Source organism: Mirounga leonina, unplaced genomic scaffold (assembly GCF_011800145.1).
Source record: "Mirounga leonina isolate KUSES-001 unplaced genomic scaffold, KU_Mleo_1.0 Mir_151, whole genome shotgun sequence".
Taxonomy (NCBI): Eukaryota; Metazoa; Chordata; class Mammalia; order Carnivora; family Phocidae; genus Mirounga; species Mirounga leonina.
In genome coordinates, this window is record NW_023270377.1 from 21,595,293 (window position 1) to 21,612,591 (window position 17,299).

Consider the following 17,299-nt stretch of genomic DNA (forward strand, 5'->3'; position numbering starts at 1 on the left):
CTAAAAGTTCCCTCCATCCGTTAAGCCTTGCCGAAGGTCCCTAGAGCCGTCGGTTCAGGAAAGTCAAGGACTTGCTTCTTTTCTCGGTTTCACCCCTCCGGGCGGTCCGGACCCGCCCCCTTTCCCGCCAACCGCAGGCCCCGCCCCTCCCGTCTCGCGCGCCCGCACTTTTGGCGCGTTTCCGCGGCCCCGCCCCTCGGGCCCCGCCCCCAGCGTCCTGCCCGCCCAGACTCGGGGACCGCTCTGCCGGGGTCGGGTCGCGGGCCTGCGGCGTCTCGGTCGTTGCCCGAGCCCGCCGCGGCTCCAGGTCTGGGAGGAGCCCTTCCCCGGAAGGCGGCGCGATGCCGGGGAACCGGCCGCCGAGGGTCCGCTCCGGGAACGAGCCTCGTCCTGCGCCCACCATGGAGCCGGAGGGGCGCAGGGCCTGGGCCCACAGCCGCGCCGCGCTCGACCGGCTGGAGAAGCTGCTGCGCTGCTCGCGTTGGTAAAGACGGACGCGAGGGCGGGGGTCAGGGTCGCCCCAATCTCGGGGGGGTGGGGATCTTTTCAAACCCCGGGTTCCCTCTTCCCGTTGCCGTCCCGCAGTCGGGCCGGCGAGCAGAGTTAGTACCTGCCAGGGATCTGGTGTTAAGTTAGCCCCTCCCTGGGCCCCGTTCACAGCCTTCCCGCGCGGCTTTCTCGCCTTTTCTTCACCAAACCCAACGAAGATTGGTAGCTTTCGAACTTAGCGGGCCGGAGACTCGTCTGGAGGTGTGGCCAGAAATGCAGATCCCAGGCCCCGCCTCCAGGGATCGACTTCGTAGGGCTGGGGTGGGGCTAAGACATCGGCCCTTTTTACAGGGCCCCGGACCCCTGCTGACCGAAGTAATCGCAGCACCTTTGCCGAGGGCTGCTGAGTTTGAAGCAACGTCGCTCATTGCTGAGCTGGCCCTGGACCATTTCTCCGTAGCATCTCTTTCTGGGGAGAGTTTTGGGCACCCTTGTTGGGGGTAGATTCAGGATAGCTGTGTGATGGACGCCGCCATTCTGTTTCTCAGTTTCTCATCTCCTTGGTTTAGTCAAAAGCCTGTACGGCTCGAGGTTCCAGCTCTTTCGGATGCTATTTTTTATTTTTTGTTTCTTATTTTCCTTCATGTTGTTGCGCCATGGGAGTCTTCTCACTTCCAGGTTTTCATTATATCTGAAGACATCATTTTCATGACTGCTACTCCATGCTTCTTTTCCTGTAGCTTTTCGTACTGTACAAACCAAGGAGGTTTATAAAACGCAAGAAGGAATTGTCACCTTTTTCATTTCTTCCAAAAGCATTGATTGAGCACCTGCTGTGCGTACAGCTCAGTATTTCTGCATCAGTATCACTCAGACAGGTTTTCTCTCTGCTTGTAGCTGCCCTGACTGTGTTTCTTTTTTGGACTTTGTTTTGATTTGTTTTTTTTTTTCCCTCTTGATTTCCAACCTGCAGAACTTAGATATACATCAAGTACAAGTGGGCGCCTGGGTGGCTCAGTCGTTAAGCGTCTGCCTTCGGCTCAGGTCAGGATCCCAGGGTCCTGGGATCGAGCCCCACATCAGGCTCCCTGCTCAGCGGGGAGCCTGCTTCTCCCTCTCCCACTCCCCCTGCTTGTGTTCCTGCTCTCGCTATCTCTCTCTCTCTGTCAAATAAATAAATAATAAAAAAAAAATCTTTAAAAAAAAATACATAAAGTACAAGTAACACCGCAGGTTTTTCTTTAAAAAATGAAATGGGCTTAGCTGTGGGGCACCTGGGTGGCTCAGTAGGGTAAGCGTGGGGTCCTTGATTTCCACTCCATCAGTGATCTCAGGGTCCTGAGATCTAGCCCAGGATGGGGAGTCTGCTTGAAATTCTCCCTTTCCTTCTCCCTCTGCCCCTCCCCCTCTTCTCCCTCTCTCTTTTCTCTCTCTCTCTCTCTCAAATAAACCTTAAAAAACAAAAAGAAATGGACTTAACTGTCACAGACTTTTGCACTTATATTTTGTTTTATAAAACTTTAAAAAATCGTTGCACCCACTAGAAAAGTGGCACTTTTGCCAGCACATGGAGACATTCTGAGTTGTGTATGTTTTTTCATAACACAAGGGTCATCCATCTGAGACTAAGAAATTTAAAACTGGCTCTGCCAGTTGCTATAATAGAAGCAATTATAATCATACCTTCATAATTCAACAAAAGTTAGACATTCGGATGGGACATTTTTGTATGGAAGGCATTAAGGCAGGCAGCAGCCTAGTGCTTTGATTAGATTGGAGAGTCAGACTGCCTGAGTTCAGGTTCTAGCTTTGACACTATGGCCCAGGTCATTCAAATTCTCTGCCTTGGTTCCCCTGAGTGATAATAGTGCTCAGCTCATCCACCTATGAGGATTCTTTAATAATATATTATTGAGCACCAGCAAAGTGCTCTTTTGGCACTAGGGCTTCGTTAGTGAACAAAGCAGACAAAAACCTCAATCCTTATGACGCTAACATTCTGTGGGAGGGAAGAAACTAAATGAAATTATATGTGCACAGTGTTGAGTATGTTGGTTGTCCTAGGATAAGTGTTAAATAATAGCTGTCTTATAAAAATACAAAGAAGTATAGCCTGCTTGCTGAGTGGTTCGGGGAAGACAAAGTAGGTGATTTATAAGAATAATCTATAGGTTGTCCTAAAATCTAATATAGCCAATTTCACTTTTTATCCCCAACCAAATATTTTTCCAGTTTCTAACTGAAGTGAGCAGACAATAAGAGCCAGAGGCTTGAAAGTGGACATTAGTTACTAGGTCCAGACTTAATATAATTCATTCTGTTGGCTGGAGAATAATAGTGAACTCCAGTGATTTTTCTTAAAAAATTAGTATATGAACCACTGATGGAATAACTAAACTCACCTGTTTCTTTGCATTTTTTAACCTAGGGCTGTGGAAACTTTTCCTGTAAAGAGTCAAAAAATAACTATTTTAGGCTTTGCTGGCCACGGTCTCTGTTCTTATTCTTTGTTTTTTTACAGCCCTTAAAAACAGGGGCGCCTGGGTGGCTCAGTCAGGTCACCATCCCAGGATGCTGGGATCCAGCCCTGCATAGGGCTCCCTGCTCAGCGGGGAGTCTGCGTCTCCCTCTGCCTTTGCCTTTTTCCCCTGCTCATGCTCTCTTGTGCAGGTGCGCTCTCTCTCTCTCTCTCTCTCTCTCTCTCAAATAAATAAAATCTTCAAACAAAACAAAAAAAACCCAAAAAGCATTCTTAGCTCAAGGCTGTACAAAGATAGTCTTGATTTGGTGCATAGGCTATAGTTGGCCAAACTGTTTTAATGAGTAGAGTGTCTTAACTTTAAAGATCCTTCTCAGTGTAAAATTTTATATCCCATGAGATTTAATATTTAGAAATGATTTTGTGGTCTTCTCGGTGTCTCTGTATGTTTTGGCACTGTTCGTAGTGAATAAAGCATGGCCAGTTTTTCCTTACCCATGGGGAGAAAAAAAAAAACGAAACAAAAAAACCAAACCCATTCTTTCCACCTCTGCCTTTTCCTAGTATCCGCCTGATATCATTGCTTGAAAGGAGCAACTCTGGATGGTCTGCTACTTGCTTTTGCTACCCACCATTCATAGCAGTGTCATGTTACTTGAAATTGTGTGTCAGTATGCCCTTTTACAGAGTTTCAAAGTTCTACCCAGTGGGCTAGTGATTACCCCGATTACCCTCACATTCAGCTTGCAGCTGTCATCTATATTGCGTTCCCAGGTGTCACCTGTCTCGCGTAGCATATTGGATCTATTTTGCAGGAAGCATTACTTGAGGGTGAGGGTGGATTGGCTACATTACAGGGCATCCTTTCTTGACCTTTAACATGAGTGAGGCTCCAAGGTGAAGCGGATGAAATTTTTCAAGAGGCCAGATGTGACATTTGTGTTAGGTCCAAGCCTCACAACCAGATAGAAGCTATTTAAAGATTTGGAAAAATGAGGACGACTATGTCATTTGAGAAGCTGGCAGAAAGCATAGTTAGTAATAACATGTTCCTAAAGGCAATAGGAAAAAAATAATAGGAGCTGTAGTGTAAAAGCCCACATGTCATATGACACTATTTTGTGAATTAAAATAATTAGGTACCGCTTGCCATTTGGAACAGGGGGGGCTTTGACCTCTACTACAATGTAATTTGGAGTTCTAGCACGTTTTAAATCGACTTTTAGTAAAAAATAAAAAAGGAATCTTGTGATTTTTAGGGTAGGGGATTTTATTTTTCTAAATTATCTTTCGTCATTTTAAAGGCAGTCAGGATTGTTTTCACTTACTGAATACCTTAGTTGTTAAGAGCATTGATTTTGAACACTGGCTTCCAATCGTGGCTCAGTGATTTTGGGTAAATTATTTTCTCTTTGTATGCTTTTTTCATTTGCAAAATGAATTAGTAGTAGTTTCTATCTTATAAGGTTATGGGAATTAAATGAGTTAATATTTATAAGATACTTAGAGCAGTGCCTATTATGTTCTAAGTGCTGTATGAATGTTTGTAAAACACAGGATAGATTTCCTGACCCCAGCATTAAGCTTTTGCCTTCATTAGTTTTGAATGTTCAGAAGCATTTTAATAGGCCAGTGATCCTTAAATGGGATGATTACTCCTTTGGCATGCTCTGGTGCTGGTTCTTTATTAGGACCACAAGCGATCACTGAGGCACTACGTTAGTGATGCTATGGTGAGACATTTTCTACTCTTAAGAAGCAAATGCTTAACTGTAAGGGATAAAATGCACACAGAGTTCAGGGAAAATTAGGATGAGGGCCACGGAGATGCAGAGAAGAGTACTAGGATGGTGCCAGTACAGGAAAGCTTCATGCCTTTTGAATTGGGCCTTGGAAAGATTTTCATAGATGGAGACAGGTGGAATGTGCTAGTCACAATATACTAAAAGGTACTGTAGAATAAAGGGGAAGTGAGTCAGGTGGGCAAAGAGTTAAGAAAGGGTCAGATCAGAGAGTGATTAATGGCCTAACAACAAACTATTGAGTCAGTTTGCATAGTTCCTAAGGAGAAGTGATTAGTGTTAACTTCCCTGTAACTCTGGTGTCCTCATCTATAAAATGAGGAAAATGGACTAAGTAGCCCTTTCTAAGGCTCCCTTCAGTTTGCAGATTCCATAATTATTAGTTTCCACTGGATGTAAATTTTTGTTTAAAACTTTTATTGAGGTTTAACATACATCCAGAAAAGGGCACAAATCATTGGTGTTCAGCATGTATCATATATCCTTCCTAATTGTGGGATTGATTTACTTAATGTGGTATTTTGATTCTTTGATAACCTGTTGCCTTCAGTTATATTACACATTTCATAAAGACAGGTTCACATTTGTAGCCACGGTGCTGAAGACATAGTTTCTTAGTGTTTGTTAAATTAATGTATAAAAGAATTTAGGTTAAGTTGGGATGACATTTGAGGAGTGTTTGCAGGTGGAAATACCAGAAGGACCTGGTTAATTTCACTTGCCTCACCAAGAATCCTCCATAGTTTCCTGGGGTTAGTTACCCATAGTAAACAATGACTAAGGACTTAGGGCAAATGTAGAAGGCAAAGGTCTTTCTCCCTGGGAGTTAGAGCTAGAACCATGACTTGCACAGGCCTACACATACCTGGTATTATATAGGGCTTGGGACTGCCAGAGAAACTTACCAGAGACATAGAGTATCTGTTTCTTATAGTATAGGGGATCATCTTACAAGTGGAGTTGTTATATGGGTCTGGGACATAGAGGAGGGATTTCAGGCTGGGAGTGTACTTTTGACAGTCATCTGGATGTAAGATGGTAATTTAAGGCATACTTCTAGAAGTGAGCAGGGAAGCGAATATAAAGATGAACGCCTGTGTCTGAGCCTTGAAACTCAACATTTGAACATTAGGTGGAAGAGGTGAAGCTTTAAGGACAGTTACTTAGGTACTGTTTTGCTTTGGGAGAAAGGGAATAGAGGACAGAGTAAACGGGTACTGTTTGAGTCAGACATACATGATATTCTCTGTGGCTTGTCTGTCTCATAACAGATCCTATTATAATTAATCGTTAATAGATAGAAGTCTGTTGCCCCTATTTGGCTTTTGGTATATTGGCTCATTGATTTATTCATTTACTAACACTAAACAATTAGACATGATTTTTAAAAAATTTTTCCCATGTGATTTACTTGCATTTGGCATACAAAATACACAGAATAAGATACTTTTGAGTCATTATTCATATCCCTTACTTGATAACAATTTTGTTTATTCTAAAGATAAATACAAGAAATTGTTTAATTGGCTTGGAAAACTTGTTAACCAGATGTGTTGGTCCACACTTGGCAAAATAACCTGACAGTTTCCTAAAATATAAGAGCACTGTGGTAGCTAGCTGTCTTGCCTAACGTTAAATAGCAGTTTATTTCATAGAAGCTTAGGGAGCTGTTCTGTTAAGAAATAGGTCTGTCTCCGTATTGTAATCTCAGCTGAATTTACTGTCCTTTTCTTCTTTGCAAAGAAATTTTTATTTCAATAGGACCTTTTTATAAAAAAAGATTATTTGTTCTCACTACTTAGTTCTTCCCTAAGTTATAATCCTCTAACTGCGCCAATCTTTCCAAATCAACTACATGTAAAGTAACAGGAATATGACTGCAAATGGGAAAAAGTAGAGTAGCTAAATTTTCAAGGTACAGAAATCCTGTTACCATGCAAATGTCTTTTCTTATTCTTCTGTATTTTTGTTTTTAATATATATGTATATCAAACAAAGAATAGGGTAAGGATAAAATAGAATTGTTAATATAAATACATTTTTGCACGTAGTTTTCCATTTGCTTCATTCACTAAGGATTTATTGAAATTCTGCTGTTCATATAGCACCATGCTAGGGAGGTAATAGTGTGTTGGGGAGCTCAGAAAAAATAAAAGTCAACATCTCTTGTTTGTAGGGCTACAATCTATTTGGAGACCAGTGGGAAAAATAGGGAATCAAGCAGATAAAATACAAAATATTTCTCTTTCAGCATTGATTTCCAGAGCTCCAACTAGATTCCATCTCTCTGGAACGTTAGAGTGTTTCATACTTCTCTTAAGTCATATACTAACTTTGCTTATAAAATTACCTAGTTCAATTATAAGCCCCTTAGTATATAGATTGTGTTGCAGGCAACCTTGTGTCTTTATGTGTCTGGTGCAAGGTACAGATTTTGCATAAGTGATGGTATAGAAACTAAAATCCAGGAATTTCTGTGTTTCTTTGTTCAGTGTTGTTTTTATATTATCATCCTGGATAGTATTTGGACGTGTTGGGCTTGAATAGTTTTGGGGGTGGGAGGGAGGAAGGGTATTGTAGGCTGGGGAGAACATTCTAAGCAGTCCTGGGCTTGGTTTTGGACATTGGGTGTTATTTGAGAAATGTTGCAGACTGTTGAGAGCAGAGTTTTTGTGGAGGAGCAGAGCAGTTTAAGAAAAGGTTGCCTGCTTTGTAGTTACTGGATTGTGAAGAACTTCTTAATAATAAGTTTTTAAAAATTGAAAGTAATACATGCATTAAAATATCAAGGTATGTGGCCATTAAATAAGTGAATGACAGGTGAGCCCGAATCCTTTTCTTTAAGGACCCACTATGATCAATTTTTTTGTGTATCTTTTAATAAGAGGTTGTCTGTGTTTATATCAGCATTATATGCCTCAGATGAGAAGATGCTATACGTCAGGAGATGTGTCATGATGTATGTAACCATTTCCTTGTTGATTAAAATTTAGGTTATTTCGGGTCTTTTGTGGTAATCTGTGCTGGAATGAATATCCTTGTCCATTGGCCTTTACATTTTAAAATTTTTTATTAAAATTATACATGAACATAGTCAACAAAGTCAATAAGGCAAAGACATAATGGAAACATTCTTTTGCTTCATCTGTACTTCAGATACAACCTCTTTCATCTCTTAGTTCTTCATAATTTACGTCTACATTTCCAAGTGATATGTTTCTATTGCTACTTCCTGAATTTTTCCATTTTAGACATTTATTTATTTACTTTCTAACTAATAAGTTTTCTTATTATCTATTAACTTTCTACTATGGAAGATGACTATATAGAATTTGAAGTACAAAATAATTTTCAATCATTATTTTGAAGGCCAGGCATCCCTGTTATCCTTGAGATGTCTTATGCTATTCTGAGTCCTTTAAAAAAAAAAAATATATATATATGTATTTATGACATTTTAGTTTTATTATTTCTTAATCTCTGGAATCTCTTGGTATCCTGTCTTAAGTAGATATTTTTGGTCTTTTGAAGTTTCAGTTTTGCAAGCATCTCAGTATCTCTAAAAGATAAATTACTGGCAGGGGAATAGTTGAATTAAAAGTGGGTGCATTTAGGGGCGCTTGGGTGGCTCAGTTGGTTGAGCGACTGCCTTCGGCTCAGGTCATGATCCTAGAGTCCCTGGATCGAGTCCCGCATTGGGCTCCCTGCTCAGCAAGGAGCCTGCTTCTCCCTCTAACTCCCCCCCCCCCCCATGTACTCTCTCTCTCTCATTCTCGCTCTCTCAAATAAATAAATAAATCTTTAAAAAAAAAAAAGTGGGTGCATTTAAAATTTTGATAGATATTGTCTGGTTGTAATAGAAATTGTTTGGGGCGCCTGGGTGGCTCAGTTGGTTAAGCGACTGCCTTCGGCTCAGGTCATGATCCCAGGGTCCTGGGATCGAGTCCCGCATCGGGCTCCCTGCTCTGCGGGGAGCCTGCTTCTCCCTCTCCCACTCCCCCTGCTTGTGTTCCCTCTCTCGCTGTGTGTGTCTCTGTCAAATAAATAAATAAAATCTTTAAAAAAAAAAAATTGTTTTATTCCACAGTATCTTCTCAGCTAAGCTCTAGGCATTGTCAGAAAGCCTGGCTCTGACATAGATCATTGCCACCCTCTGTATCTGCACTTTTGAGCTCTTCAGTAACATTCTTTTGACCTTGACATGACTCCTTCCCAGTCTTGGTTATAACACCCCTCTCCCTGCTCCTTCCCCTATGCTCACAGGCACATACTTCTCCGTCACTCCTCCAGTGTTGTTCCTCATCTGTTAACAGCAACAAAATATATTTTAGCTCACTAATTAGAATAATTAGTACAGTTGATCAGTTATTCATAGATATTAGAGTCATTGCTAATTACACTGTAGCATCTCATCGCTAGGGTGAAGGATCAGAACCATAGATAAAGGGTTCAGAGTCATCTTAGAAAGGAGATTTAAGTTTAGAAACAGAATCAAGGCATTGAGTAGAGTACTACCATAGAAAGCTGAAGTCTGTGGACTGCATCCTGGGTGTAAGCCTACAATTGAGAGACAGGAAAGAAGCAGTTAACGAAATGCTGAAATGGGCAGATAAATGTGCTGTAAGAAAATTAAGACTCAACAGAAGGAAAGGTTTCAGGAAAGAAGTTGAGGTCAATGTTACTTCACAGAAGGGTCAGGGAAAATGAGGCCTAAAAGTGCTTTTGGGGAGCAGTTTCAGCAGTGTTGGGAGTTAAAGCTAGGGAGGTAAGGAGATGGAGTGAACTCTGTAGAGCACTTAGGACCTTTGATTTGTAGGGAAGAGCTGGGGTTGAAGGTAGAATGAGAGGCAGGATCTAAAGAAAGTGCTTTTTTTTAGGGTGGAAGAGAGAGTACCTACCTGTGCATGTTTAGGCAGATGGAAGAAGAAAGGTGACTATAATGATGAGAATAGAACACTTTAGGAGACAGAGAAGATAAGGGATCTAGGGAGAGATCCAGCAGCACATTTTAAGAAGGAAGAGTGACTACAGGAGATCTTTTCCTCTGAGCCTGAAGGGACGGATAGCATTATGGATGAAGAGGTAGGAATGGGTGGTGAAAAGCTCACACTTTTCATCTCCAGTCAGGTTAATGGGATTTCAGAGCTTGGAGATTGTTTCAAATAGCATCTATTCATTTGTTTACTCACCACAAATATGTGCCACTTTGGTAGAGATGCAAAGGTGAAGAAATTACCAGCTAAATGTATAGAGACACATTTATCTCTCTCTCTCTCTCTCTCTTTTTTTTTTTTTTTAGAGAGCAAGCGAGCAGGGGGAGGGGCAGAGGGAGGGATAGAGAGAATCCCAAGCGGACTCTGCACTGAACCCAACGCGGAGCTTTGTCTCACGACCCTAAGATCATGACTTGAGCTGAGATCGAGTCCAACACTTAACTGACTGGGCCACCTAGGCACTCCTATCTCCCTGTCCTTTTATAATTGTTAGTCATAGTCTGAGAATGGGCGAGGAAGGAGTGGACTGCGGGGCCTATCTGGCCTTGTAGATTGGTGTCTGTGAGTGTCTCAGAGGTCAGTGGAAATGGGGTGGTGGTGAAGGTGACTGTGAAGTAGTTAACTCTGGCCTAGGGAATCCAAGGAGCTAATGACCTGAATGGTGTTCTCTCAAGGTGGAGCGCGACCTGAAGGTGGAGGTTTGGTCAGAGTGATGGAATGAAAGAGATACAGGGAATTATTATGATGGGGGAGGTGAAACACCACCACTTCTGAGAACTTAGAGCAGAGCTTGGAATGAAGTAGAATTCAGCGCACTTGATTAGGAGATAAGAGATGAGATTTGGTAGATGAAATCATGAACAAAAATTACAGGAGGAGCATGGGCGCTGGAGCAGAGATCATCTTAACTGCCAGAATCACAAAAGTGGCTGGCACGTCACAAGTCATATTTTTATTGCTGTGATCTGTGTAGTGTGATAGAAAAATCAGATATTGTGAGTTTTAAAAAAGTAATGGGTTTTATAATGTCAGTGAGCACCATTTTTGGTATCTTGAGGATAACATTGTAGGTGTGTACTCTGTTTTTAGCATTCTTTCTGAAAGCTCAATTTCACTTTAATGTTCATATTTATTAAAATGTGCAGTGTGATACTTCTGATCTTTCAAGAAATGTGGAAAACTGTTTTTATTGATATGTGGTAATATGTACAGAGGTAATTGGATAATAATGGTGTAAATACCTAAAGGTCCTAAGGTTAGTGTAATAAACCAAGCACAAAAAAATGTTCAACCTTTGAAAGCTTTATTTTTCCTGTTTGCTCTCACTGCATTACGCCCTCTGAAAGTAATGACTTGATGTGTTTATTAATAAGTAAGTACTGTTACTTTCAGAGGGTTATCAAATGTAGCAGGTACTTTGATGGACAATAATTGTGTTTCTAGCTCTCTTCCCCCAATGCCATGAATCTCATTCAGTCTGCAGAATGATGATTCCTATTTGCGGTTGCTTAAAGTACAAAACAGTCAACCAATTGTGAACTGAAAGAATGGCTGTATTTTTGACAAGGCATCAATGAAATGTAAATGGCCACTTAACAATAGCCAGAAACCAGTGTATTCCTATGGGAAATCGTGAATTCTTAGGGTCAAAGTGATCAGATGTCCTGATTTTCCTGGGTCAGCCCTGGTTTATACCTGCTTGTCCCGGTGTCCTATTCAGTTATCACGCCCCTTCACTCTCAGAAATGTTCTCATATGGATAATATATGGCCATTCTATTTTTAAGTCTTATTTTGAAATTTATGGTCTGTACTTTGAATCATTAGGTGAAGATGTATCTTAGTAGTTGAAAGAAGCAGCCAGTGGTTGTTTTTGCCTGTAAGAGTATAGAGATACTTGCACAGAGTTGCTTCTATGATTTCCCAGTATGTGCATTATAGAAAATGTTACAGTGTGTACTGAGTTTGGTAGTAGCTATTTGAGTCCAGCAGATGTGTGATGATACAGTATTTAATCAGGTAGTAACAGCCTTTCAAATAAATACATCCTTAATTTTTCTGCTTAATATCTTCTGAGAAAGAGAACTATGGTAGTGATAGGCCTTGGATTTATGAAATGTTGGGTGTAAAATGTTTATCTAACAATGACCTAAGTCTTGATTGTTTTCTTTTCTTCAAACAGCACTCATATTCTGAGGGAGCCTGTGTGTTTAGGGGGGTGTGAGCACATCTTCTGTAGGTAAGTAATTATGGCTTGATACTTAGTGTTTCTATATTTTTTACTAGGTCATCATCATGTAATCATATTAATAATAACATTATGTTTATGTAGCTCTCATAGACTGCAGATAACTTACTGTACATTCTCTCATTTTGATTCTTACAACTGTCTTAATTTGCAAATAAGAGCATCAAAACTCAAAGGGGATGACTTGTCCAAAGTAGCAAAGCTTACTAAGTAGCTCGGCTAAGCTTGGGGAGAAAAATCTATTATGTATTTGAAGTATGACTCTTTTTTTTCCTTCCAGTTAGTTTTGAGTCTAGACTTCCCAGATTATGAAAATCTAGTTCTTTCTTTTTTTTTTTTTTTTAAAGATTTTATTTATTTATTTGATAGAGAGAGACACAGCAAGAGAGGGAACACAAGCAGAGGGAGTGGGAGAGGGAGAAGCAGGCTCCCCGCTGAGTGCGGGACCCTGGGATCCTGACCTGAGCAGAAAGCAGACGCTTAACGACTGAGCCACCCAGGTGCCCCTGAAAATCTAGTTCTTATAGTTAGTGGGTTGGTTTTCTAGGGTTGCTGTAACAAAGTACCAAAGACTGGGTGCTTTAGAGTGACAGTAATTTATTGTCTCACAGTTCAGGAGGCTAGAAGTCTGAGAGCAAGGTGACAAGCAGGGCTGTGAGAAAGACTGTTCCATGATTCACTTCTACCTTCTGGTGGAGAATCTTTGTCTTCTGGCATCTTTGGCATCCCTTGGCTTGTAGATACATCATTCTGATTTGAACTTCCATGTTCACATGGCTTTCTCTCTTGTTGTGCGTATTTGTTTCTGTGTCCAAACTTCCCCTTTCTGTAAGAATGCTAGTTATATTGGATTAAGCCTCACCTCGAGGATCTCATGTTAATTTGATCATCCAGAAAGATCCTATTTCCAGATAAGATCACATTCTTAGGTATTAAGACATCAACATCTTTTTGGGGGACACAGTTCAAGCCATAACAGTTACTGTGAAGTTATATCCGTGTTCTAGTAGGAAAGTCCTGGCTTATAGATTAGAATACTAGATTTTCATCTCATTCTATTTCTTATTTTGGAGAAATAAATTCAAGGACTGAATGTCTTAGTTTAATTGTCTGAGACAGGGTTGATATAGCCTCCTTTGAGTAGTTTTTTCATGATTTCAGTTACGACTCTGTGACTGGTACGAGCCACTGCAATGTGGAGTTAAGCACATATGAAAATAATTTACTGCATGACTGCTGTGGGCTGGGATGCATGGGAAGCAATTATGCTTGGGGTCCCAATTTTCTTTCTGGAAACATGGATCTGATATATGGGACATATCTAGCTGGAGGGGCGGATAGGAAATAGTACCTGTTGCCTACCTGATAACTCCATTTGGATGAAGACAGGGAATTTCAGACTGGCCGGTTGTGCAGAGCATGTCTGTTGGCCATTCGCCCCTTCCATCGGTTGTGGCCATAAAGGGTACCGCTAATTGCAGAATTGCTCAAGGCAAAAGCCGCAAGTCATACCTGATTGCTCTTTTCTTCCTTATCACATTATTAAGTTCTGTCAGCTCCACCTCAAAATGTCCCTTGAATCTTGAATTTTCCCACTTTGCTCTGTATTTACTACTGTTTACACTTTGGTCCAAGCCACTATCCTATTCTCTCCACAGATTGTTGTCCTAAATTTCTAACTGGTTCCCTTCCCCATTTTCTCCATTCTTACCAGTGATCTTTTAAAAATGTAAATCACATCCATATCATTACCCTCCTTAAAATCCTCTCCTCTAGTGGCGGGCGCCTGGGTGGCTCAGTTGGTTAAGCGACTGCCTTCAGCTCAGGTCATGATCCCAGGGTCCTGGGATCGAGTCCCACATCGGGCTCCCTGCTCTGCGGGGAGCCTGCTTCTCCCTCTCACTCCCCCTGCTTGTGTTCCCTCTCTCGCTGTGTCTCTCTCTGTCAAATAAATAAATAAAATCTTAAAAAAAAAAAAAAATCCTCTAGTGGCTTCTATTACAGTTAGAATAAAATCCAAACTCTTCACTCTAAGGTTCAGAAGACCCTGTACAGGACCCAATTCCTACCTGCCTCTCCAACCACACTTCCCACTAGCTCACCCTGTTCTAGCCACCTTCTCCTTTTAGTTCATTAAACATACCGAATTTACTACTGCCCCAGGGCTTTTGCACTTGCTCTTTCTTCCATGTAGAATGTACTGCCAAATTTTTGTGACGCTGACTTTTCATCAGTTACATTTCAGCTCATATGTCACCTCCTCCAAAAAGCCTCCCATCATCCGCTTATGAAATGATGCCCGCTTCCTGTCCTCACTCGGTAGTAAGCAGATTTATTTTGTTTCAGCTGATGGACTCACTTTGTATAATGTATCAGTGACAAATCTGCTGGAGCAAAACCAACTCCATGAAATTGTATGTAAAGTGTGTGTCTGTGTGTGTATGTGTGTGTGTGTGGAGTGTGAGAGAGATCTATACCTTTAATTGGGTTCTAAAGGGGTCTGTGACTTAAAATGGCCAATGAAAGATTAAGAGAGGCATGAGAACATCTTAGAGAGAAAGTGGTCATCTGTATATGAGTGCAATTTTGGTTCATTTTGATTATGTGATGCCAAGAATTAGGGTAACTGTAGTCTTTGCAGGTTTGAGGCTGTGTAAAACTGTTGAGCAATGCTGTAAATACCATGCAGTTTTAAAAGATGGTTTGATATATACCAGTCTAGCTGAAGCATAGAAGTGGGGTGGGGGAGGGGGGTTGGGGGAGGGGCACAGATTTTCATGTCATTGACAGTGTTGTAGTTTCAAGGTACTTTCATGCCAATCCCTGAAAAAATAGCCCATGTATTCTTTTTAAGATAGAAATCGTTTAAAACATATGGCAGACATATGCAAACTTTTTGGCTTTGGATCATTTTACACCCTTAAAAGTTGAGGACCCCAAAGCAGTTTTATATGTGTATTCGCCATGTAAAACCGAGACATTTAAAAAATACTGTTCAGTTAAAAATAACAATAATAAACTCTTTACATAGTAACATAAGTAACACTTTTTTAAGGAAAAATGACCATAAACAAAGAAAAACGAGTGAGAAGAGTGACACTGTTACATTTATGCAGATCTCTTTATTGTTTTGCTGAATAGTAGACAGTAGATCTCATACCTGCTTATGTAATCAATCTGTTGTGATACATTGTTTTGATTGCAGCATGTGAGGAAAATCTTGTATTATACATCTGCATAATTGGAAAAAGGAAGGATTTTTAAGTAGCCTTTTTAGGTAATTTTGGATATTCTTTGATACTACACCATTATTTGGCAAGTGCTAGTTTCTTTAGATTTATTATGGTGTGGAATCTAAAAGGATAACAATGAATTTTTGGTATTCTGTTACATTAAATTTCACTGGTTTATCCTGTGCTTTGAATGGATCTTTTACCCAGCATGATTTTCTGACATCATGCTTTGGTCATTTGGAAAATATTGACTTACTGAGTTACACAGATCTATTGAGAAATGACATCTTTCCCCAGAATTCTAGATTTATGTTTACAAAATAATTTGAGAACAGTTAAAAGATGAACATTATAGAATGTATAAAATAGACTGATCTGGGTACCAGTGTGGTGCTAGGTTAAGTGTCTTACCTGAGTCTCATTTTCTTCATCTGAAAATAAGGTAATGATTCTTGATGAGTCGATTGTGACTGTTGTCACTAATGTTCCTCAAATACTTAAGTATTACACAATAATTGATGATTTAAGTCCCTTGTGGAATCAGTTTCCCCTTTTTATATGTTGGGGTTTTAAGTTAAGGGTTCATAACTACAAGCAAAGAAACTCCCAAGAAGTTCCTTTCTTTGCTACAGAAATTTGACATTTCATGATCTCAGGGTTGTGAGATTGAGCCCGTGTTGGGCTCCTTGCTGAGCGCGGAGTCTGCTTAAGATTCTCTCTCTCCCTCTCCCTCTGCCCACCTCTGCCCCCTACCCTGCCCGCACACACTCTCTCAAAAAAAAAAAAGAAAGGAAGAAAGAAATTTGACATTTATTGAGTATAATCTCTCCTAGCTCTACTATGGTTTACAGATTCATTTTATAACATTTATTGAGTTACTTTGCATCAGAATCATGCCAGAATCTAAGATGCAAAGAGTAGAAATGCTACAGGCTTTTTCTGGAAGAAGCTCATATTTTAAGAATCCTCTGTGCCTACAAATAGTAGGTCCCATGGAAAGGAATGTGGTGTTTGGGGGAGATCTGGCTTTCATCACTGTTAGGTTACCAGTCTTGTTGGAGTTCCTCTGGTGAGGCTAAGGGAGGAGTGGATGTTTAGGTTTCTTATTTCTGAATCCACAGATAAGCTTTGGAGGGGGGGATTATGAAACCCCCCCCTTTTTTTTTTACCAGAGTTTATGTATATCTTCATCAGATTTGCAAAGGATTTGTAACCTCTAAAGTTAAGAACCCCTTCCCCCCAACTATGAAACTTTAACTTCTAGACAGATAACCTGAGGTAATTTAATTGAGTCTACAGGTTATAAAAGTGTCTGAAAGAACCAAGTGTCTTTTCTCAGAAACTGCATTAAAGCCTTTAGACACTTGTCGGCAACAAAACAAAAAATACCTTTCCCGGTCTCTTCGCAGTAATTTTCCATGAAGCACAGTGTTAAGATTTAGGATACAAAAGCTTGAGATGCATGGCTGTTATGCATTTGGTACTAAATATGTTTATTTATGTCCCTCTCTGTACTCTTACCCTTTAGAAGCTATGGATTTATTTGCTTGAAAAATTATGCAAACTATAAGTCAAATCTCTTCATCTCAAATTACCTAAGCAACCTCAGATTTAGATTTTGTATGTGTGTGTATTATACTCTTTCAGAAACATTATTTTAACAAATATTTTATGTTTGCTCATTGCTTGTTAAACTTTGCTTCATTTACTTCTGTTCAAACTCTGTTTATATTTCCGAATTAAGATTCTGCTGAATGCATTGATAGATATATGTATTTTTTTCTTTTAATCTTTTTTTAAGTAATTGCGTAAGTGACTGCATTGGAACCGGATGTCCAGTGTGTTATACCCCAGCCTGGATACAAGATGTGAAGATAAATAGACAATTGGACAGCATGATCCAGCTTTGTAGTAAGCTTCGGAATTTGCTACATGATGATAAGCTTTCAGGTGAGAAATATCACTGACTCTCTTCATTAAGTAGCTGATGAATTCATATTGATCACATAAAATATGTAAACATCTATCAGGAATTCTGATGACCTATTTTAGATT

The 17,299-nt window shown here is 40.4% G+C and overlaps 1 protein-coding gene across 1 annotated transcript in view; it reads left to right on the forward strand.

Annotated features, from left to right (window-relative positions):
- Positions 1–259: 259 nt before the first annotated feature.
- BARD1 (BRCA1 associated RING domain 1) overlaps positions 260–17,299 on the forward strand; it is a 76,827-nt gene continuing 59,787 nt past the window's right edge. The window contains exons 1-3 of the mRNA XM_035007218.1: positions 260–484; positions 11,946–12,002; positions 17,046–17,194. Coding sequence (XP_034863109.1) covers positions 342–484; positions 11,946–12,002; positions 17,046–17,194 — 349 coding nt within the window. The 5' untranslated portion in view covers positions 260–341. The remainder of the gene's footprint in view (positions 485–11,945; positions 12,003–17,045; positions 17,195–17,299) is intronic.